The sequence below is a fragment of the Triticum aestivum genome, chromosome 3A (assembly GCF_018294505.1).
Source record: "Triticum aestivum cultivar Chinese Spring chromosome 3A, IWGSC CS RefSeq v2.1, whole genome shotgun sequence".
Lineage (NCBI taxonomy): Eukaryota > Viridiplantae > Streptophyta > Magnoliopsida > Poales > Poaceae > Triticum > Triticum aestivum.
In genome coordinates, this window is record NC_057800.1 from 205,616,134 (window position 1) to 205,638,408 (window position 22,275).

General features: G+C 44.9%; 2 protein-coding genes across 9 annotated transcripts; both read right to left on the reverse strand.

The window, feature by feature from the left end:
- Positions 1 to 443: 443 nt before the first annotated feature.
- On the reverse strand, positions 444 to 4,268 carry LOC123060971 (uncharacterized). 7 transcript variants are annotated; one of them, XM_044483842.1, is made up of 5 exons: positions 3,751 to 4,259; positions 3,211 to 3,389; positions 2,173 to 2,284; positions 1,051 to 1,275; positions 444 to 964 (listed from the first exon to the last, which is right to left on the reverse strand). In XM_044483842.1, the coding sequence occupies exons 1-5, from the start codon at positions 3,908 to 3,910 to the stop codon at positions 951 to 953; spliced, it is 690 nt and encodes a 229-aa protein (XP_044339777.1). In that variant the 5' UTR covers positions 3,911 to 4,259; the 3' UTR covers positions 444 to 950. The 7 variants fall into 7 exon arrangements, with proteins under 7 accessions (XP_044339777.1, XP_044339775.1, XP_044339778.1 ...); XM_044483840.1 differs by having other exon boundaries at positions 1,045 to 1,275; XM_044483843.1 differs by adding an exon at positions 3,490 to 3,655 and having other exon boundaries at positions 444 to 1,275.
- A 484-nt stretch (positions 4,269 to 4,752) lies between these two features.
- Positions 4,753 to 10,197, reverse strand: LOC123060970 (uncharacterized). 2 transcript variants are annotated; one of them, XM_044483837.1, is made up of 8 exons: positions 9,966 to 10,197; positions 9,720 to 9,863; positions 8,575 to 8,662; positions 6,843 to 7,157; positions 5,654 to 6,367; positions 5,440 to 5,570; positions 5,310 to 5,368; positions 4,753 to 5,210 (listed from the first exon to the last, which is right to left on the reverse strand). In XM_044483837.1, the coding sequence occupies exons 4-7, from the start codon at positions 7,131 to 7,133 to the stop codon at positions 5,329 to 5,331; spliced, it is 1,176 nt and encodes a 391-aa protein (XP_044339772.1). In that variant the 5' UTR covers positions 7,134 to 7,157; positions 8,575 to 8,662; positions 9,720 to 9,863; positions 9,966 to 10,197; the 3' UTR covers positions 4,753 to 5,210; positions 5,310 to 5,328. The 2 variants fall into 2 exon arrangements, with proteins under 2 accessions (XP_044339772.1, XP_044339773.1); XM_044483838.1 differs by lacking the exon at positions 8,575 to 8,662.
- Positions 10,198 to 22,275: the final 12,078 nt, after the last annotated feature.

Below are 22,275 nucleotides of genomic sequence, written 5' to 3' on the forward strand. Positions count from 1 at the left end.
CAGGAACCTCTTCGAGAGGGCCCGAACCTGGGTAAATATTGTCTCCTTCATCCCATGTTACCACCGATTCAAGATCCACAGCTCGGGACCCCCTACCCTGAGGTCTGCCGGTTTTACCGCCGACATTGGGTCAGATTGCTTCTCATGTTAGGGAGTTTAGCTGTGTTGTGTGTTTGTTCGGGCCGAGCAACCCTTCTCTCTCTTGTCTCTCTGCTCTGGGCACCGTGTTCACTCCATCTTGCGATCATGCATGTGTTGTGCCATCACTTTGTACTAATTCCCTATTCTTCTATCAATGGAAAGATACGGAGGCTTTGCGTATTTGCGGGAAAAAATGTATTTTTCTCAGCCTTACCTTTTTTTTTAATTTCTCAGCCTGACTTGGAGTTAGGTGTCGATCTGATTGACAAATAGTGGCGTTTTGTGAAGAGAAGATGGTAAGATTGTTAATATGAGTGAGATATATAGTACCTAATACTCCCTCTGTTCCGAAATAGTTGTCGTTGGGGGATTTTTCAGACCAGGTGGAAACGAGCAAATGTACAAAAATACCCCTGATTTGAAAACGAGTCATCGTCTTCCTCCGCCAGGCTCCTCCTCGTAGTCTTCCTCCGCCAGGCCACCTGCGCCCTCCACCTCCTCCAGCTGCTAGTCCGGCCACCTCCTCCTCCGCCCTCTACCTCCTCCTCCTCCGCCGCCTGCTCCTCCTCCTCCTCCTCCTCCGCCCAGTCTGGTGGCCACCGCTCCCAATTTGATCGCCGCTGCCCCAGCCTAGCCGCCCCACCGCTCCTCCCAATCTAGTCCTCGCTGCACCAACCTGGTCCTCTCAACCGCACTGACCAGCCTGATCCTTGCTGCTCCCCCGCCCGGTCCTCGCCAGGTACTCCTCGCTGCTCCCAATTCTTATCAGTTTTCGCCAAATGCAGAATTGGGAGAATTTGTTGATGCTTTTAGGTACAATAGTCTGTAAAATTGATCAGGAGACATTCAATCAGGAAGAATTTGTTAAGATCAATAACTATGGCAATCAGACAAGATCATCACCCTCACAATTGGCATCAGAAGAAATTACTGGAGTGTAATGATCAATTGGGAAACCTGTAATAAAGGGCAACCTGGTGCATGTAGCTCCCGCTTGCGCAGGGTCCAGGGAAGGGTCCGACCACTTTGGGTCTATAGTACGCAGCCTTTCCCTACATTTCTGTAAGAGGCTGTTTCCAGGACTTGAACCCATGACCTCATGGTCACAAGGCAGCAGCTTTGCAATTGGGAAACCTGTAATGCATGAGATAATTTAGAGAAGAAGAGAACAAGCAAAGTAGCAGGAGAGGAAAGGAGTGGGAGAGGAGAGGAGTATGGAGGGCACAAGGGAAGTACACTAAACTACAGATGCAAGAAGAGAAAGATAAGAGAGAAGAAGAGAGAAGAGAAGTCCTACTGTAGCTGAAAAAGTTTCAGTTAAGTAACTGAAAAAATTCAGTTAATGAACTAAAACTTACACTAAACTACTGATGTCCTACACTAAACTACTACTGTCCTACACTACTGCAAGTGCTATACTACTGCAACTGTTAAATTAACAGAATTTTTTTTATTTAGTTTCACTTAAAGGAAAAGATTCATTTTAAGCTAATGTACCAAATCAACAGAAGATTCATGACAAGATTAACAGTAGCAGAAGCTTCATGTGCTAAAATCTGAAGCTTCATGGGCAAAATTACAGAAGCTTCATGTGCAAAATTACAGAATTTGCAAAACTAAAAATGTGATTCAGAATTTACAAAATTACAGAAGCTTCAGCAGGTGATGTTTCTCTTTTGTTCAGATTTTTTTCAATGAAACCAAAACAGTACTGCACTTCATTTTAAGCTAATCCATACTCCAGTTTACTCCATTTAGATAGGAGAAGATAAGAGAGTTTAGAGAGCAAGGAATATCCAAGATAGCCTGAATGCACCATTCGATCATGATGAGCAGCAGAATTGCATTTTTACTTGTTATTATGTCCAAAAAATCTACTCAAAGACATGAATAATGCATAACCAAGGACACGTTGTGCATCAATTTCATCAACGCGGTCTGGGTAGAATGAAACCCATACTGAGTAGTCAGTATACATTGCCTATGGTTCTGTTAGGAAACCCATTTTGAGCAGGAGAGAGCAAAGCTTACCCTGCAGACCCAATTCTATCAATTTCAAGTAACCTCCAGGTTGTAACAATTCACCCACAATTCTATCAGGCTCTGTCAGGTCTCTCTCTATGACATGCACCCGTCGATCATCCTGTGCCACCAACACATAAAGCAGGATATAAGCAAAAAATATCCAAGATAACAGTAATGCACCATTCGATCATGATGAGCAGCAGAATTGCAATTTTACTTGTTATTATGTCTAAAAACTCTAGATGAAACTTTTGTACTTTATCACTATTGGCTGGTACACAATCTCTGAAAATTTCAAAATTATAAAAGGAACTTTTCTTCCTTAATTTGTTGTCTGAACTACTCCAAAACCAAAACCAAAAAAATCAAGTTCAATAACTCGTTCAAGATTTTTCTATTGATGATATATCATTGTCGGAGTTGTTGTAAGCCACAGAAGAAAATAAAGTGGGTCCTCAAAGTAGTTGGGCATCTCATTAATTATGCAAAGCTAGAGGACATCAAGTCTCTGTTGGAGCAAGTTGAACGAGAGGGCATGGAAAAGACTAGAGAATGAGAGAAGATAATAAAGATGACTCTTCCTCCTCTTTGCCCATTTATGAGTAATTTACAGTTCTGTCGCCCATATGTTCTCCTTAATTTAGCCAGAAAGAAAATAAGTAATTTCAGCAAAACTTGTAGGGCAGCCCTGGCATGATTTTTGCAAGGCAAATAACAAACTTATTAAAACAAATTTCTTGTAGTTGAAGAATCAGCCATGCATAGAAGAACTCTAGCCATCGATCGCAATGCAAGGCCTCGTGTTCTTTTAGTACTTGAACAAACATTAAGTAAGACTCTCTACAGTCTACACACTACAAATCGAACAGCTCCCCTAACACGGCCCTGCTTGGGAGCTGTATTACCAAGTTTAACTGAAACTAAAACTACCAGCGCAGGTATACTGAAACTTAATTTCAGTTAATCTTGTCAATTTCAGTTAATCATTTTGTGTTGCCTTGCCTAGAAAATGTGGAGTATATAATGCATGGTGTTCTATTTTACCTTATAAACCGGGCCAAATCCACCTTCGCCAATTTTGTTTTCCTCAGAAAAGTTACTTGTAGCCTCTAATATCTGATGAAACTCACATACTGAAAATTCAGACAACTCTGCTTCCACTTCCCAAACAAGTTCATCTCCTTGAAACTGGTGAGTACTTTTTTCCTGTAACTTCACTTTACCTGAAAATTGTGAACTGGCACTATCAATATCGATCTCTGTAATTACGACTCTTTATATTTATGTTGAGCATTTTAGTAATTAACCGGCTAATTTACCCACCTTTTGTGTGCCTTTTTCTAAGCCGACAACAGTAAACGATGAAGCAGCAGAGAGCAACCAGTGTTACAGTTGCAGCTACCGATAAGGCTATTACCCAACGTACGGGTAGATTTACCACCCAACAGCAACGATTCATTCTGAGCAAGTACTACTGACGATTGTTTTACTACCAAACAGCAAAGAGATGAGCGCATTGTATTGAGCAAGTAACCAGCGGAAGGTCAGCAATCGACTAACTGAGGAGGATGCAGCAGGCAATACCGAGAGAACACAGCATGCGCGGATCGAATGCGTCAGCGAGGTGGGGACATCTGACGAAGACGACGACGTGTGCACCGTGAGGACGAAGACTCTGCTCCAGATCCGCCGCTCCACTGCTCTGGCGCTGCTCCCGATCCACCGCTCGGGTGCCGCTCCACATCCATGCCTCCCTCGCCCAGATCCAGCGCTGGCGCTCCACATCCACGCCTCTATTGCATATTCCAGAGTAGAAGCTCGTCGCCGGCTCAAAAGATTGATTTTTTTACCTCCGGGGTGTGAGTGGAGGCGGGGTGGTGGAAAGGAAGAGGGAGAGGGAGAGGGAGGGTGAGGTCAGCGATGGGGTGGGGAGAGGGGAGCGTGAGGCCGGCGAGCGGCGGGGAGAGGGGAGGCAGGTGAGAAGGGAAGGCCGACGAGCGGCGAGAAGCGTGCGAGAGAGCACGAGCGAGTGAGTGCGGTTGGGCAAGCGAGTGAGCAAGCGAGTGCGAAGGCCGGCGAGGGCAAAATTGGAAAGTGGGGATATTTCTGTACTACGCGAAAGTTGAACTAGAAACCTTCAGCGACAACTATTTCGGGACAGAGGGAGTAATTAGCAGCTCTATTTTGTTGTATAGAAACAGTGGAAGCTAGTGAGGCCACCGTACTTCTTCAGTATGCACCTTATTACACACAGACAATAGCACCAGTTCAATCTCGCGCTTTAAGTAATGTCCTCTTCTTATTGAAGGCAAGGGATGACCCCATTTTGACCGCTTTATTTTACCTTGGGTAATGTCCATGAGATAACAGTAAGTGGGAGACTAAAAGGTAGAGTTAGCTGCCAGGCTCCTTGTGGCACTATATCTTCACAGGAAGTTGTCATACAAAGTAACAAAACCATATAAGTGCATACAGAGTACTAAAGGGAATCAGATTCTAGAGGTCTGAATCAGATTGACCAATAACAAGCAACAGCCAGCGTCATGAAAAAGATAGGAGTTCATACAAAGTAGAACCAACGGTCAGTGACCAAAAACAAGTACTTCCATTGACCAGTAACAAAGCAGCGCAGTGCTAAAAGAGGGGCAGTGTCCTCATTCAAGAGAGCCTAGTCATACAGCATGCTAAAAGCTAATTCTAGATGTCTGAAACAGATTGAGTGCTAACCGAAGCAATGGTCAGTGACCAAAACTAAGATAGCGTGCTAACATCTAATTCTATTAGTCTGAAACAGATCGAGTGCTAACCGAAGCAATGGTCAGTGACCAAAAATAAGCACATACATCTAAACAGACGATATACCCTGCATCAGGACAAGAAAAGCTAATCTGATCGCTCTGCAATTGAGTGCTAACAACTAATTCTTCGTCAACTCAGAATATGTCCAGGCCTGCATGCCAATCGCTTCTCACTTGTTCTCTGCAATTTCAACCACATGCCCAGGTCTCATGTCCTTGACAATCGCTTCTCACTTAGTGTTCTCTCTGCAATTTCAACCAAAAAAAACAAGTGTCAGGACCACCAAACCTGGGACATGTTGAAAGCACGACTTTTTCCATGTTCTCTAAAGTAGATAGAATTACCTTTCGTTACTGTGAGTCTCTAAGCTGAACACGTGTAGTTCTCCCAAGCATATTGTAACCTGCATAACAAATCAGTTATGATGGAACATCAATTTTGAATAGAGCAAACAAAATCAAACTTTAGACTTACATCCCCTGCATATCCAACACCATAACAAGATCTTCAATAAGCGTAGATATGAAAGTTGGAAATCTGTATGAAGCAATATACTCCAGTTCCTCAAGGTTAGAGATGTTTTGTTTTTTATCACCCTGATTGGCCTGTCAAGCACAACATATATCGTTATTTCAGACGACAACTAAAATACAAGCGTGTGGAGTACTCGAATTATGAGAAAACTTACATCCCCGCCATGCTGCTGGAAGTTCCATAAGAACCTAAAAAGGTCACACGAATTGGGAGCATAACTGGTCAGAGTGTTATTGGGGTCGTTGTACTTGAATAGCAACACCTTGTTAAGTAACGAGTTCAACGCAGCGTCTACCCTCCAATCCTTAGTAGTAAGCTTGGTCTTAGCCACAAGGTCATCAACTTTCTGTTTCTCTATTTGACCCATTGATTTATAGGCTTGGAAGACTGCACTTATGAGGATCGTGACTGCTCTTGGTGACTTGACTGCTGGATGGTTGTGCAGGAATTTAAGGAACTTTTCCTTCTTTGCCTTTGAAGGACATGAACCAACTGTAGGGGAGACCATCAAGTTGTACAGTTCCTGGATATAACTAATTGGATATCCTTGGGAATCTCTGAATTCATCTACCAGCAATAGCCTAGCCAACATGGACAGATCTAATAGCAGATTGGCAAAACTTCCATCGCACATGGGTTCACGCTTAATGCGGCAGCGGTGTCCACTCATCCTTAGATCCTCCATAGTGAATTGCCTGCCCCAACTTTGGTGCCGGTTATGAGCATCAGTTATCACCTTAATAAACCCTGACCACAGATTTCTACCATACTTGGTGCAGATGACCGCTGAACCACCACCCTCAATTGGGCTCGTATCAACAACTCCATACTTATTCAGATACTGTCTCACTGATCTCTCTCCGGGTATCTTTAGATCATACACACACAAAAATCAAGTTATTTTGCAGCATACAACTTATGAAAAGACATGTGCTTCGAACCAATAATTGTGGAGCATATTAGTTTAAGCATGATAGGATTGGTTTCTGCTATCTATTAACTCAAGCAACAGAATTAATAGTTTAATACTACTCGTACTAGAAATTGGAGTATTACTGTAAGCAGTAGATAGAGCAACACACACAAACAAAACAGTGATGTTAATGACTATAAACAGAACTGTGAGTGGCCAAACACACACAAAAAAAGGAATTCTGCAACTTTGATACATAAGGATTGCTAAATTAGTTCTTGCTCTCCTAGATAGTACTCCCTCTGTAAACTAATATAAGGAGGGAGTATAAACTAGTCCATGATCATCAAGTGCGGGGTTCTATAGTATTTCTATATAGGCTATATATCACCATTCGCTGAAATAAATTTAGGAAGATGAGGATACATACTAGGTTCAGCATCCATTGAGGCCAAATGTACAGCATAAGAACCCAGCAAACATCTCGGACCCAATCCGTAGAGCAATACAGAATACCGATTGTCCATGGCGCTCCTAGAATTGCCATGCGCAGACCATCATGTACCCGGTTTGTTGATATCCACTCAGCGCATAGCAAAATCCACATTAACCAAGTAAGAATATGCAACTTCAACCTCCAAATAGCTCCTTCCTTGAAAGCCTGTGCAACTTTCTTCCTGGCCTCTCTCTCAGCCCGCTTTCTTTCTTGGCATGAAGCCATATTTGATCCCTAATTGCTTGATAACTGGAAGAAAATATTTAATTATGTCAGACTAATCAATTAGTAAGCGCAAATGCATAATGCCGAATAATACACATATCCGAGGGAGTATGACAACTTGTCAAATAAGCAAATTACTCCAATCACAGCCAGTTCAGCAAAAACAGTGTATGAAATAGTATTAGAGTTTGTTGGGCCGTATATGTGTGAGTAAGTCTGGCCCACGTGGCCCATGTAAACCAGTATATGTATTGTACAGACTAGAGAGGAATAGAGTTATCCAGAAATTTCCCAAACCCACCACACTTCAGAGTTTAACAGCAGGGTGCAGAGCTGGGTGACTAGATAATTAAAATACCATGCAAGAGCAGAAAAAAGTAGGTTACTGAAGAGCAAAACCATCATCCTTACAGAAAACTAGATTCCTGAAAGGATTCTAAGCAAAGAAAACAAAAGTACTATGTTCAAGACAAAAGAAAGCAAATCTGTACTAGCTGCAACCTTATCCCTAGACTACACATGTAGCAATTTTAAGAAGCAAACTGAGCGCCCCAACAGCGACATGATTCTAACAAAAGGAGGCCAAAAGAGGCAACATATCTCTCAGTTTGTAAAAAATAAAAAGAACATGGGTAAACATTTAAGCCAAATCAAACAACAGTGATCATGCATATCGGTATCACTGCTAGGTGAATATATCAGTTTTGTAGGAATTTTGGGGCTTGCTACACCATTTCGAATCAAAACGATGGACGAGTATAATGAATATGAGCGTACAACTAATCAATTTGATATCTATTTCTAGAAGAGGAATGGGTGTTAAATCTTAAAACAACAAGTGCCAAGCCATTGCAAAAAGTTACTTGTCAGCTTGATATCTATTTCAGAAATAATTTCTAGATTGAATTTCTAACTCTCAAACAAAGCTAGTTCAAAACCTAAGAAGAGAATGTGTGGAACTCAAATCGTAGGTGATTAAGAAAACCTTTGTATGATAACTATATGACAATAGACAATCAGTACCTTCTTAAATGAGAGATTTGAAAACCTAATGATACATAAGAAGTAGCTGATTAACTGTCCAACAAACAAATACCACAAGCCAGACAACGACTTAACGTATAGTTCACCAAAAACAATGTATGAAACTCAAATGTTAGCAGAACAAGGGAACTTTTGCAATTAATTCTAATTAAATGATAGACAATTTGCTACATTCTGAAATAGAGATTCTAAAGCCTACATGAAGTACAGTTTTAGTTAAGCAAACCCTATGGAAGATGAATTAATAAGCAAACAAACAAGAAACGAACCCCCAAACAGGGAACCAGGACCCAAGCTGCACAAACAAGTTGAACCGCGAGGCAGCACCCACAAACCCGGGACCAAATTTAGGGACCTCAAGCACCAATTAGCAGAGCGGATGAAGCAGGGGGCATACCGAATTCGTATCAGGGACAACACCTCTAGCCCACGGCAGTAGTCATCACCGGCACACCCAAAGTCCACGGCTACAAGGAGCTGGGTGACTGGATAATTAAAATACCATGCAAGAGCAGAAAGAAGTAGGTTACTGAAGAGTAAAACCATCATACTTACAGAAAATTATATTCCTGAAAGGATTGTAAGCAAAGGAAACAAAAGTTACTATGTTTGAGACAAAACAAAGCATATCTGTACTAGCAGCAACCTTATCCCTAGACTACACATGTAGCAATGTTATGAAGCAAAGTGAGCGCATCAACAGCAACATGGTTCTAACAAAAGGAGGCCAAAAAGAGGCAGCATATTTGACAGTTTGTAAAGAATAAAAAACATGGGTAAACATTTAAGCCAAATCAAAAAAAGTGATCATGCATATCAGTATCACAGCTAGGTGAATATATCAGTTTTGTAGGAACTTTGGGGCTTGCCACACCATTTGGAATCAAAACAATGGACGAGTATAATGAATATGAGCATACAACTAATCAATTTGATATCTAATTCTAGAAGACAAATGGGTGCTAAATCTTAAAACAGCAAGTGTCAAGCCACTGCAAAAATTTACTTGTCAGTTTGATACCTATTCCGGAAATAAATTTAGATTGAATTTCTAACTCTCAAACAAAACTAGTTCAAAACCTAAGAAGAGAATGTGTCCAACTCAAATCGTAGGTGATTAGGGAAACCTTTGTACTGGAACTGTATGATAATAGATAATCAGTACCTTCTTAGATGAGAGATTTCAAAACCTAATCCTACATAAGGAGCAGCTGACAAACTAATACCACAAGCCAGACAATGACTTGGCGTATGGTTCACCAGAAACAATGAATGGAACTCAAATGCTAGCAGATCAAGGGAACTTTTGCAATTAATTTCAATTGTATGATAAGAAGACAATCTGGTACAATCTGCGACTGAGGAAGACAAATTAATAAGCATACAAACAGGAATGTAACCCCCAAACGACTCAATCTGCAGAAATAAGTTGAACGGCATGGCACCACCCACAAACCCGGGCCCAAATCTGAGAATCTCAAGCACCAATTCGCTGGGCAGATGAAGCAAGGGGGAAACAGAGCTCGTATCAGGGGGCAGTACCTCGATCCCACGGCAGTGGCCACCACCGGCACACCCGAAGTCCACGCGACAGCAAAGGAAGACCGAAGCGTACGGTGAGAATCGACCCCAGACAGCAGCCGCGGCCACCCTTCCCCTGCCGCCGGAATCGCTCCTGCGCTCCACCTAATTGCAGGACGAAAACGAACTGATTACCCCCGTCGTCCTCGCCGCTTAAAGCCTTAAAACCCTAGCAAAGGGAGGAGGGAGGAGAGAGCGCGGACTCACACGCGAGCCGAGAAACGCGCGGCGCGGTGGATTCAGGGAGCCGTCACGGGAGGAGAAGACACCGCGCTTCACCGGAGGAGGGGAAGGCGGTCGTCGCTGGAGGAGGGGAAGGCGGTCGTCGCCGGAGGAGACGCCGCCTTCCGCGGGACGAGGAGCAGGAGACGCCGCGCTCCCGTGGAAGGGGCGCGTCTGCCTCGCCTCGCCTCGCCTCGCCTCGCTTCGTTTGTAGCCCAGGCCCAACTAGCGAGAACGCAAACGGTTTTATATATAGTCCTACAAAATGTTCACGCACCTCAAAAGAAGTGCTCACACACTTAATAAAGGGGTTTTGTATTTTCAAAAAAAAAGTGCTCACGCATTTTAATAAGGGAAAAAAGGTCATTGCACTTATAATATGTTCACACGTTTCTAAAAATTGTTCATGACATTTTAATTCATGTTGGTACCATTAAAAATGTTCACAAGATGTAAACAAATCATGACATTTTATAGCATCTTCAATGAGATGTAAAACATTGTTCCTGCAATTTATGAAAAATGTGCATGGCATGTAAAATAGTGTTTTTAACCATTAGAAATGTTTGCAACATTTCCAAAAATGTTCATATGTTTAAAAATGTTCAGTAAAGTATAAAACCTTGTTTGTTCAATTTTTAAAAATGTTCATGGCATACGTTAAAATTCCATAACTATTTAAAAATTTGTATGTGCAGTTTTTAAAAAATGTTCATGACATATATTAATTTTTGTAAACATCAAAAAATGGTCATGAAATTTACAGAAATGTTTATGAAAATAAAGAAACTTGTTCACATATTATTATTTTTATGTTCACATATTTATGTATACAATGCCACTTTATTTTTTGTGTCAAACTTTGAATTTTAATTTTGATCAACAAAATATGAGCTATATGTCGTAAAAAATATATCATCGAAAAGTTCTCTAAAATGTGCATCCAGTGACATACTTTTGTGGCATATGACTCATATTTTGTTGGTAAAATTAATAGTCAAACTTAGACATAAAAATATGAAGTGGTGTAAGGGCATATTTATCCCTTAGTTGTTTTGGTGATTGATGACAATGCTTTGCGGACTAATCGTGTGCATTGAGTATTTTCAGACATATCATAACTAGGCACAAGACGATTTGATGCCCTCGAAGACTGTTGAAGACGGTGTTTCTCTATGTTTCTTTTCGGTGGATTTGAGTCGTAGGAAAGCTGTACTATTAAGAGGGGTTCGCTTTGAAAAGGTTTGGGTGGAATCATCACATACACGTCTACTCCTTTTGCACCATCTTTCCTTTGGCTCTTTGGAGCATTCTCCGTTTTTCTGTGTCTCTGCGAAATGAAGGACTTCTAGTGTTGCTATTCTAAGGCACGCGGTAGTACTGCTCTTTAGAGCGGTAGTACCGCGGGGCCTTGCGGCAGTACCGGCCGTAGGTGCGGTAGTACCGCTTCTTGGGAGCGGTAGTACCGTGGCCTCTGGCCAGGCTTAGCCGCTCGAGCGATTGTAGGGCGGATGTAATTTTTTTTACATCTGCGCCCTACGTGGTAGTATCGCCCCATGGGTGCGGTAGTAACATGAGCCCTAGCCTGGCACAGCAACACGAGCGGAAGTAGGGGCGGATGTAATTTTTTACATCCGCGCCCTACGCGGTAGTACCGCTCCTGGCATGCGGTACTATCGTGTCGGATTTTTGCACAGATTCCAACTCAGCGGAAGTTGCCATGAATATATATTTATATGTCCATACCTTTCCAAATCTGGACTATCCCTGCCTTGCGGCAGAGTTGGTTTGGTTCCTGCTGCATGGGCAGTAGTTGTAACACCCCGATAATTTGGCTACAATAACCTCACCCTATTGTGCCATGTCAACATATTTTATTAAGCCAATTTGCCAGTTGATAAAAAAATCGGAGTCAAATTCAAAATTCAAATAACAAGTCAAGTTAGTATTTCTTCAAACTATAAAATTAAAATGTGCAAATTTTAGTATAATTCCCCCCGATCATTTTTCATGTTGAATCCAATATCATTTGACTCTCCGATTAATCTCTAGTAAAATATAAAGTGGTCCAACTACAACAAACGTAACCATTTCAAAATAAACAAATAATTATAAGTTTCCAAATGACTCAAAACTTTATATGCCACTTCAAAATATTGTGCTTGAATTTTGTGCCAAATTTCAGGCTTAACTAAATCCATTTGCTAGCAGCTAAATAGAAAATTGTGGTAGAAATGTAAAGAAAAGGGAAAAGAGAGACGTGAAGAAGGGGACCTAATCTACTGGCTCTATGGCCCATCTAGCGAAAGGGTAGGCCCAGCCCACCTCCACCTCACCCCTTCCTCTGTACAGGAGACAAGGGGGGTCGTGGCACACATCCATGGCCATGGCCACGGCCACGACGTGCGTGGCGACCATCGACGCCCCCTGGCCGCCTATAAGAGCGCCGCCCGAAAACCCTAGATCGAGCTCCTTCTTTCCCCCTTCGTTCCCCCTTCGCCCCCTTCCTCTTCTTCTCGGAAATCGAGCTTGAACCAGTCGCGGTCACCGCTGCCTCGTCGTCGTTGTCGCGGTCGTCGATGTTTCCGGCATGCGGGAGCACGCCCAGGAGGTCCGCCGCGGCCGGCTTCATCAGTTCAGGGGACCAACTCAAGCCTGGACGCCCCTCCTCAACGCTTGCATCGTCTTCTTCCGTCGGCCGTCGCATCTCACGTCACCATTGCCGCTGCTCCGAGCCGTCCCCTGCCTCCCCGACCTCGTGGTCGCGCTCGCGGTGAGCAACTCCTCCGGATCCCCCTTCCTCCGCCTTGATACGGTCGCTATTTGCCGTCCCCGATCACACCCGAGCTCTCCTGTACGCGTACGCCTACGTGTGTGCCGCGCTGCTGCTCCTTGCCGCTGCTGCGTTGTACTGCTGCTGCTGCGTGATGCTACTGCGTGCTTCCTGCTGCTCCACCTACTGTCGCCTAGCGCCACCGCTGGCTAGCGCCGCCGCTTGTTACGGCCACTGCTGCGCTGCCCTGCCTGCTGGCCATGGCCGCCGTGGCCATGTGCCCATGCGTGCAACTCAGCCAGGGGTCCGGCTAGCTCTGGATATGAGGCCGGCCCAATCCAGTTTTAATCAGGGGGTAATCCCCTTAACACTAACCCCCTTGTAGACTACCTAACCCAGTTAGTTAATAGGTATATTTGTCTCAAAAAAAAAAGTTAATAGGTATATGACAGTGGGGCCCCATCACAAATTAAAACTAGTTTAAATCATTCCAATTAACACATTAGTGAATTGCAGGTGGCCCCCTCCCTGACAGTTTGACCGGTCTACCTTGACCCCTTTTGACCGGTTGACTAGACTTTTAACTTTGGCTGGCCCCACATGTCAGCCTCTATGGCTAGACAACCACTGGTACACATCGTTTTTCCTATTTATTTTCGAATTAAATAAATTTCAGAAATTTCAGACAAACTTTAAAGCTTTAAAAAATCAGAGAAAATAATCCATAACTCGGATGAAAAAGTTTTATATATGGAAGTTGCTCAGAACGACAAGACGAATCCAACTACGCGGTCTGTTCGTCCGCCACATGTCCCTAGCATAGCGAACATCGAACCTTTCCCCTCGGGTTCGTTTGTCCGAAAACGCGAAACACCGGGGATAATATCTCGGATGTTTCCCTCCTTCACCGGTACCACCTCATACCGTGTTAAGACACCCCTAGCACCGCTACTTGTCATGTCATGCATCGATATGCATCTGTTTGCTTAATATTTATTGTTTCTTCCCCCTCTTCTCACATTAGACACCGAGACCGACGCCGCTGCTACCTAGTACGACTACGGTGTTGATGACCCCTTCTTCTTGCCAGAGCAACCAGGCAAGCCCCCCCTTGGATCACCAGATATCGCCTATTCTTCTCTCTACTGCTTGCATTAGAGTAGTGTAGCATGTTACTGCTTTCCGTTAATCCTATCCTGATGCATAGCCTGTCCTTGCTACTACTGTTGTTACCTTTACCTGCAATCCTAATGCTTAATATAGGATGCTAGTTTATCATTAGTGGCCCTACATTCTTGTCCGTATGCCATGCTATACTATTGGGCCGTGATCACTTGGGGGGTGATCACGGGTATATACTATACTTTATACATGATACATGTGGTGACTAAAGACGGGTCGGCTTGTGGAGCACCCGCGAGTGATTCATGGATTGGGGGCTGAAAGGACCTTTGTCCCAACGGCTCTCTGAGTGGATCTTTGTGGCAAAGCGACAGGGCAGGTTGAGACCACCTAGAAGAGAGAGGTGGGCCTGGCCCTGGTCGGCGTTTGCGGTTATTTCAAAATAACACGCTTAACGAGTTCTTGGTATTTGATCTGAGTCTGGCTACTGGCCTATATGCACTAACCATCTACGCGGGGACAGTTATGGGCACTCGACGTCGTGGTATCAGCCGAAGCCTTCGTGATGTCAGCGACTGAGCGGCGCGCGCCGGATTGGAACGTAAGCCTGCTCTTGTATTAAGGGGGCTAGTTCTGCTTCCGGCCTGTTGGGGAACGTTGCAGAAAACAAAAAATTTCCTACTCGTTTCACCAAGATCATCTAGGAGTTCATCTAGCAACGAGTCATAGGATGCATCTACATACCTTGTAGATCGCGAGCGGAAGCGTTCAAAGAACGGGGATGATGTAGTCGAACACGACGTGATTCGAATCACCGGAGATCCTAGCACCGAACGGACGGCACCTCCGCGTTCAACACACGTACGGAACAGCCACGTCTCCTCTTCTTGATCCAGCAAGGGAGGGAGGAGAGGTTGAGGGAGATGGCACCAGCAGCAGCATGACGGCGTGGTGTTGATGGAGCTGCAGTACTCCGGCAGAGCTTCGCTAAGCACTATGGAGGTTGAGGAGGTGTTGGGGAGGGAGAAGGAGGCAACCAAAGGCCAAGGACTCAAGGTATGAAGTCCCTCCTCTCCCCCACTATATATAGGGGTGCCAAGGGGGGGTGGCCGGCCCTAGGAGATCCAATCTCCTAGGGGGTGCGGCGGCCTAGGGGGGTTTCCCTCCCCCCCAAGGCACCTAGGAGGTGCCTTCCACTAGTAGGACTCCTCCCCCTTGGAAACCCTAGGCGCATGGGCCTTGTGGGGCTGGTGCCCTTGGCCCAAGCAGGCCAAGGCGCACCCCCTACAGCCCATGTGGCCCCCGGGGATGGGTGGCCCTATCCGGTGGGCCCCCGGGACCCCTCCGGTGGTCCCGGTACAATACCGATAACCCCGAAACTTGTCCCGATGCCCGAAACAGGACTTCTCATATATAAATCTTTACCTCCGGACCATTCCGGAACTCCTCGTGACGTCCGGGATCTCATCCGGGACTCCGAACAACATTCGGGTTACTGCATATACATATCCCTACAACCCTAGCGTAACCGAACCTTAAGTGTGTAGACCCTACGGGTTCGGGAGACAAGCAGACATGACCGAGACGACTCTCCGGTCAATAACCAACAGCGGGATCTGGATACCCATGTTGGCTCCCACACGCTCCACGATGATCTCATCGGATGAACCACGATGTCGAGGATTCAATCAACCCCGTACGCTATTCCCTTTGTCTATCGATATGTTACTTGCCCGAGATTCGATCGTCGGTATCCCAATACCTCGTTCAATCTCGTTACCTGCAAGTCACTTTACTTGTACCGTAATGCATGATCCCGTGACCAGACACTTGGTCACTCTGAGCTCATTATGATGATGCATTACCGAGTGGGCCCAGTGATACCTCTCCGTCATACGGAGTGACAAATCCCAGTCTTGATCCATGTCACCCAACAGACACTTTCGGAGATACCCGTAGTCTACCTTTATAGTCACCCAGTTACGTTGTGACGTTTGGCATACCCAAAGCACTCCTACGGTATCCGGGAGTTACACGATCTCATGGTCTAAGGAAAAGATACTTTGACATTGCAAAACTCTAGCAAACGAACTATACGATCTTGTGCTATGTTTAGGATTGGGTCTCGTCCATCACATCATTCTCCCAATGATGTGATCTCGTTATCAATGACATCCAGTGTCCATAGTCAGGAAACCATGACTATCTGTTGATCAACAAGCTAGTCAACTAGAGGCTCACTAGGGACGTGTTGGTGTCTGTTATTCACACATGCATTACGATTTCCGGATAACACAATTATAGCATGAATAGAGACAATTATCATGAACAAGGAAATATAATAATAATGCTTTTATTATTGCCTCTAGGGCATATTTCCAACAGTCTCCCACTTGCACTAGAGTCAATAATCTAGTTACATTGTGATGAATCGAACACCCATGGAATTCTGGTGTTGATCATGTTTTGCTCTAGGGAGAGGTTTAGTCAACGGATCTGCTACATTCAGGTCCGTATGTACTTTACAAATCTCTATGTCTCCATCTTGAACATTTTCACGAATGGAGTTGAAGCGACGCTTGATGTGCCTTGTCTTCTTGTGAAACCTGGGCTCCTTGGCAAGTGCAATAGCTCCAGTGTTGTCACAGAAGAGCTTGATCGGCCCCGACGCATTGGGTATGACTCCTAGGTCGGTGATGAACTCCTTCACCCATATTGCTTCATGTGCTGCCTCCGAGGCTGCCATGTACTCCGCTTCACATGTAGATCCCGCCACGACGCTTTGCTTGCAACTGCACCAGCTTACTGCCCCACCATTCAAAATATACACGTATCCGGTTTGTGACTTAGAGTCATCCAGATCTGTGTCGAAGCTAGCGTCGACGTAACCCTTTACGACGAGCTCTTCGTCACCTCCATAAACGAGAAACATTTCCTTAGTCCTTTTCAGGTACCTCAGGATATTCTTGACCGCTGTCCAGTGTTCCTTGCCGGGATTACTTTGGTACCTTCCTACCAAACTGACGGCAAGGTTAACATCAGGTCTGGTACACAGCATGGCATACATAATAGAACCTATGGCTGAGGCATAGGGGATGACGCTCATCTCTTCTATATCTTCTGCCGTGGTCGGACATTGAGCTGAGCTCAATTTCATACCTTGCAACACAGGCAAGAACCCCTTCTTGGATTGATCCATATTGAACTTCTTCAATATCTTATCAAGGTATGTGCTTTGTGAAAGACCTATGAGGCGTCTTGATCTATCTCTATAGATTTTGATGCCTAATATATAAGCAGCTTCTCCAAGGTCCTTCATTGAAAAACTTTTATTCAAGTAGGCCTTGATGCTGTCCAAGAGTTCTATATCATTTCCCATCAAAAGTATGTCATCTACATATAATATGAGAAATGCTACAGAGCTCCCACTCACTTTCTTGTAAACGCAGGCTTCTCCATAAGTCTGTGTAAACCCAAACGCTTTGATCATCTCATCAAAGCGAATGTTCCAACTCCGAGATGCTTGCACCAGCCCATAAATCGAGCGTTGGAGCTTGCACACTTTGTCAGCATTCTTAGGATCGACAAAACCTTCCGGCTGCATCATATACAATTCTTCCTTAAGGAAACCATTAAGGAATGCCGTTTTGACGTCCATTTGCCATATTTCGTAATCATAGAATGCGGCAATTGCTAACATGATTCGGACGGACTTCAGCTTCGCTACCGGTGAGAAAGTCTCATCGTAGTCAACCCCTTGAACTTGTCGATAACCCTTAGCGACAAGCCGAGCTTTATAGATGGTCACATTACCATCCGCGTCTGTCTTCTTCTTAAAGATCCATTTATTTTCTATGGCTCGCCGTTCAACGGGCAAGTCAGTCAAAGTCCATACTTCGTTCTCATACATGGATCCTATCTCGGATTTCATGGCTTCTAGCCATTTGTCGGAATCTGGTCCCGCCATCGCTTCTTCATAGTTCGAAGGTTCACCGTTGTCTAACAACATGATTTCCAAGACAGGGTTGCCGTACCACTCTGGTGCGGAACGTGTCCTTGTGGACCTTCGAATTTCAGTAGGAGCTTGATCAGAAGTATCTTGATCATTATCATTAACTTCCTCTCTAGTCGGTGCAGGCACCTCAGGAACATTTTCTTGAGTTGCGCCATTTTCCGGTTCAAGAGGCAATACTTCATCAAGCTCTACTTTCCTCCCACTTACTTCTTTCGAGAGAAACTCTTTCTCCAGAAAGGACCCATTCTTGGCAACAAAGATCTTGCCTTCGGATCTGAGGTAGAAGGTGTACCCAATAGTTTCTTTTGGGTACCCTATGAAGACGCATTTTTCCGATTTGGGTTCGAGCTTTTCAGGTTGAAGTTTCTTGACATAAGCATCGCACCCCCAAACTTTTAGAAACGACAGCTTAGGTTTCTTCCCAAACCATAATTCATACGGTGTCGTCTCAACGGATTTCGACGGAGCCCTATTTAAAGTGAATGCGGCAGTCTCTAAAGCATAGCCCCAAAAAGAAAGCGGTAAATCGGTAAGAGACATCATAGATCGCACCATATCTAACAGAGTGCGATTACGACGTTCGGACACACCATTACGCTGAGGTGTTCCAGGCGGCGTGAGTTGTGAAACTATTCCACATTTTCTTAAGTGTGCCCCAAACTCGTGACTCAAGTATTCTCCTCCACGATCTGATCGTAGAAACTTGATTTTCCTGTCACGTTGATTTTCAACCTCACTTTGAAATTCCTTGAACTTTTCAAAGGTTTCAGACTTGTGTTTCATTAAGTAGATATACCCATACCTACTTAAATCATCAGTGAGGGTGAGAACATAACGATAGCCACCGCGAGCCTCAACACTCATTGGACCGCACACATCGGTATGTATGATTTCCAATAAGTCGGTTGCTCGCTCCATTGTTCCTGAGAACGGAGTCTTGGTCATTTTACCCATAAGGCATGGTTCGCACGTGTCAAATGATTCATAATCAAGAGACTCTAAAAGTCCATCAGCATGGAGCTTCTTCATGCGTTTGACACCTATGTGACCAAGGCGGCAGTGCCACAAGTATGTGGGACTATCATTATCAACTTTACTTCTTTTGGTACTCACATTATGAATATGTGTAGCATCACGTTCGAGATTCATAAGGAATAAACCATTCACCATAGGAGCATGACCATAAAACATATCTCTCATAAAAATGGAACAACCATTATTCTCAGATTTAAAAGAGTAGCCATCTCGAATTAAATGAGATCCCGATACAATGTTCATGCTCAAAGCTGGCACTAAATAACAATTATTAAGGTTTAAAACTAATCCCGAAGGGAGATGCAGAGGTAGCGTGCCGACGGCGATCACATTGACCTTGGAACCATTCCCGACGCGCATCGTCACCTCGTCCTTTGCCAGTTTCCGCTTATTCCGCAGCCCCTGCTTTGAGTTACAAATGTGAGCAACTGCACCGGTATCAAATACCCAGGAGCTACTACGGGCACTAGTAAGGTACACATCAATTACATGTATATCACATATACCTTTTGTTTTGCCGGCCTTCTTATCCGCTAAGTACTTAGGGCAGTTCCGCTTCCAGTGACCGCTTCCCTTGCAATAAAAGCACTCAGTCTCGGGCTTGGGTCCATTCTTTGGCTTCTTCCCAGCAGCTTGCTTGCCGGGCGCGGCAACCTCCTTGCCGTCCTTCTTGAAGTTCTTTTTACCCTTGCCTTTCTTGAACTTAGTAGTTTTATTGACCATCAACACTTGATGTTCCTTTCTGACTTCTACCTCTGCTGATTTCAGCATAGCAAATACTTCAGGAATGGTCTTTTCCATCCCCTGCATATTGAAGTTCATCACAAAGCTCTTGTAGCTTGGTGGAAGCGACTGGAGGATTCTGTCAATGACCGCATCATCCGGGAGATTAACTCCCAGCTGAGTCAAGCGGTTATGCAACCCAGACATAGTGAGTATGTGCTCACTGACAGAACTGTTTTCCTCCATCTTACAGCTAAAGAATTTGTCGGAGACTTCATATCTCTCGACCCGGGCATGAGCTTGGAAAACCATTTTCAGCTCTTCGAACATCTCATATGCTCCATGTCTCTCAAAACGCTTTTGGAGCCCCGGCTCTAGGCTGTAAAGCATGCCGCACTGAACGAGGGAGTAGTCATCGAAACGTGCCTGCCAAGCGTTCATAACGTCTTGTTCCGCAGGGAGAACGGGTGCGTCACCAAGCGGTGCTTGTAGGACATAATCTTTCTTGGCAGCTATGAGGATGATCCTCAGGTTCCGGACCCAGTCCGTATAGTTGCTGCCATCGTCTTTCAGCTTAGTTTTCTCTAGGAACGCGTTGAAGTTGAGGACTACGTTGGCCATTTGATCTACAAGACATATTGCAAAGATTTTAGACTAAGTTCATGATAATTAAGTTCAACTAATCAAATTATTAGTGAACTCCCACTTAGATTAGACATCCCTCTAGTCATCTAAGTATTACATGATCCGAGTTAAACTAGACCGTGTCCGATCATCACGTGAGACGGACTAGTCAACATCGGTGAACATCTTCATGTTGATCGTATCTTCTATACGACTCATGCTCGACCTTTCGGTCTTCTGTGTTCCGAGGCCATGTCTGTACATGCTAGGCTCGTCAAGTCAACCTAAGTGTTTGCATGTGTAAATCTGTCTTACACCCGTTGTATGTGAACGTCTGAATAAAACACCCGATCATCACGTGGTGTTTTGAAACAGCGAACTGTCGCAACGGTGCACAGTTAGGGGGAACACTTCTTGAATTTATTGTGAGGGATCATCTTATTTACTACCGTCGTTCTAAGTAAACAAGATGCAAAACATGATAAACATCACATGCAATCAAATAATAAACGTGACATGATATGGCCATTTCACATAGCTCCTTTGATCTCCATCTTGGGGCTCCATGATCATCTTGTCACCGGCTTGACACCATGATCTCCATCATCATGATCTCCATCATCGTGTCTCCATGAAGTTGCTCGCCAACTATTACTTCTACTACTATGGCTAACGCGTTTAGCAATAAAGTAAAGTAATTTACATGGCGTTTCTCGATGACACGCAGGTCATATAAAAGAATAAAGACAACTCCTATGGCTCCTGCCGGTTGTCATACTCATCGACATGCAAGTCGTGAATCCTATTACAATAGCATGAACATCTCATACATCACATATAGATCATTCATCATTCATCACAACTTTGGCCATATCATATCACAAACCACTTGCTGCAAAAACAAGTTAGACGTCCTCTAATTGTTGTTGCAAGTTTTACGTGGCTGAATTAGGGTTCTAGCAAGAACGTTTTCTTACCTACGTTAAAGCCACAACGTGATTTGTCAACTTCTATTTACCCTTCATAAGGACCCTGTTCATCGATTCCGCTCCAACTAAAGTAGGAGAGACAGACACCCGCCAGCCACCTTATGCAACTAGTGCATGTTAGTCGGTGGAACCGGTCTCACGTAAGCGTACGTGTAAGGTTGGTCCGGGCCGCTTCATCCCACAATACCGCTGAAGCAAGAAAGGACTAGTAACGGCAAGAAAGTTGACAAATCTACGCCCACAACAAATTGTGTTCTACTCGCGCAAGAAGAACTACGCATAGACCTAGCTCTGATACCACTGTTGGGGAACGTTGCAGAAAACAAAAAATTTCCTACTCGTTTCACCAAGATCATCTAGGAGTTCATCTAGCAACGAGTCATAGGATGCATCTACATACCTTGTAGATCGCGAGCGGAAGCGTTCAAAGAACGGGGATGATGTAGTCGAACACGACGTGATTCGAATCACCGGAGATCCTAGCACCGAACGGACGGCACCTCCGCGTTCAACACACGTACGGAACAGCCACGTCTCCTCCTTGATCCAGCAAGGGAGGGAGGAGAGGTTGAGGGAGATGGCACCAGCAGCAGCACGACGGCGTGGTGTTGATGGAGCTGCAGTACTCCGGCAGAGCTTCGCTAAGCACTATGGAGGTTGAGGAGGTGTTGGGGAGGGAGAAGGAGGCAACCAAAGGCCAAGGACTCAAGGTATGAAGTCCCTCCTCTCCCCCACTATATATAGGGGTGCCAAGGAGGGGTGGCCGGCCCTAGGAGATCCAATCTCCTAGGGGGTGCGGCGGCCTAGGGGGGTTTCCCTCCCCCCCAAGGCACCTAGGAGGTGCCTTCCACTAGTAGGACTCCTCCCCCTTGGAAACCCTAGGCGCATGGGCCTTGTGGGGCTGGTGCCCTTGGCCCAAGCAGGCCAAGGCGCACCCCCTACAGCCCATGTGGCCCCCGGGGATGGGTGGCCCTACCCGGTGGGCCCCCGGGACCCCTCCGGTGGTCCCGGTAC

Excerpts from the sequence above, each read along its gene's own strand:
- LOC123060971 (XM_044483839.1), bottom strand. The coding sequence starts at position 3,910 with ATGTGGAGCGGCACCCGAGCGGTGGATCGGGAGCAGCGCCAGAGCAGT. Across the intron at positions 3,390-3,750 it reads GCGCATGCTGTGTTCTCTCG|GTAAAGTGAAGTTACAGGAA; the intron begins GTATTGCCTGCT and ends CACAATTTTCAG. Across the intron at positions 1,276-2,172 it reads GATAGAATTGGGTCTGCAGG|GTTTCCCAATTGCAAAGCTG; the intron begins GTAAGCTTTGCT and ends CATGCATTACAG.
- LOC123060970 (XM_044483838.1), bottom strand. The coding sequence starts at position 7,133 with ATGGCTTCATGCCAAGAAAGAAAGCGGGCTGAGAGAGAGGCCAGGAAG. Across the intron at positions 5,571-5,653 it reads TCCAGCAGCATGGCGGGGAT|GCCAATCAGGGTGATAAAAA; the intron begins GTAAGTTTTCTC and ends TGTGCTTGACAG. Across the intron at positions 5,369-5,439 it reads GTGTTGGATATGCAGGGGAT|GTTACAATATGCTTGGGAGA; the intron begins GTAAGTCTAAAG and ends TTTGTTATGCAG.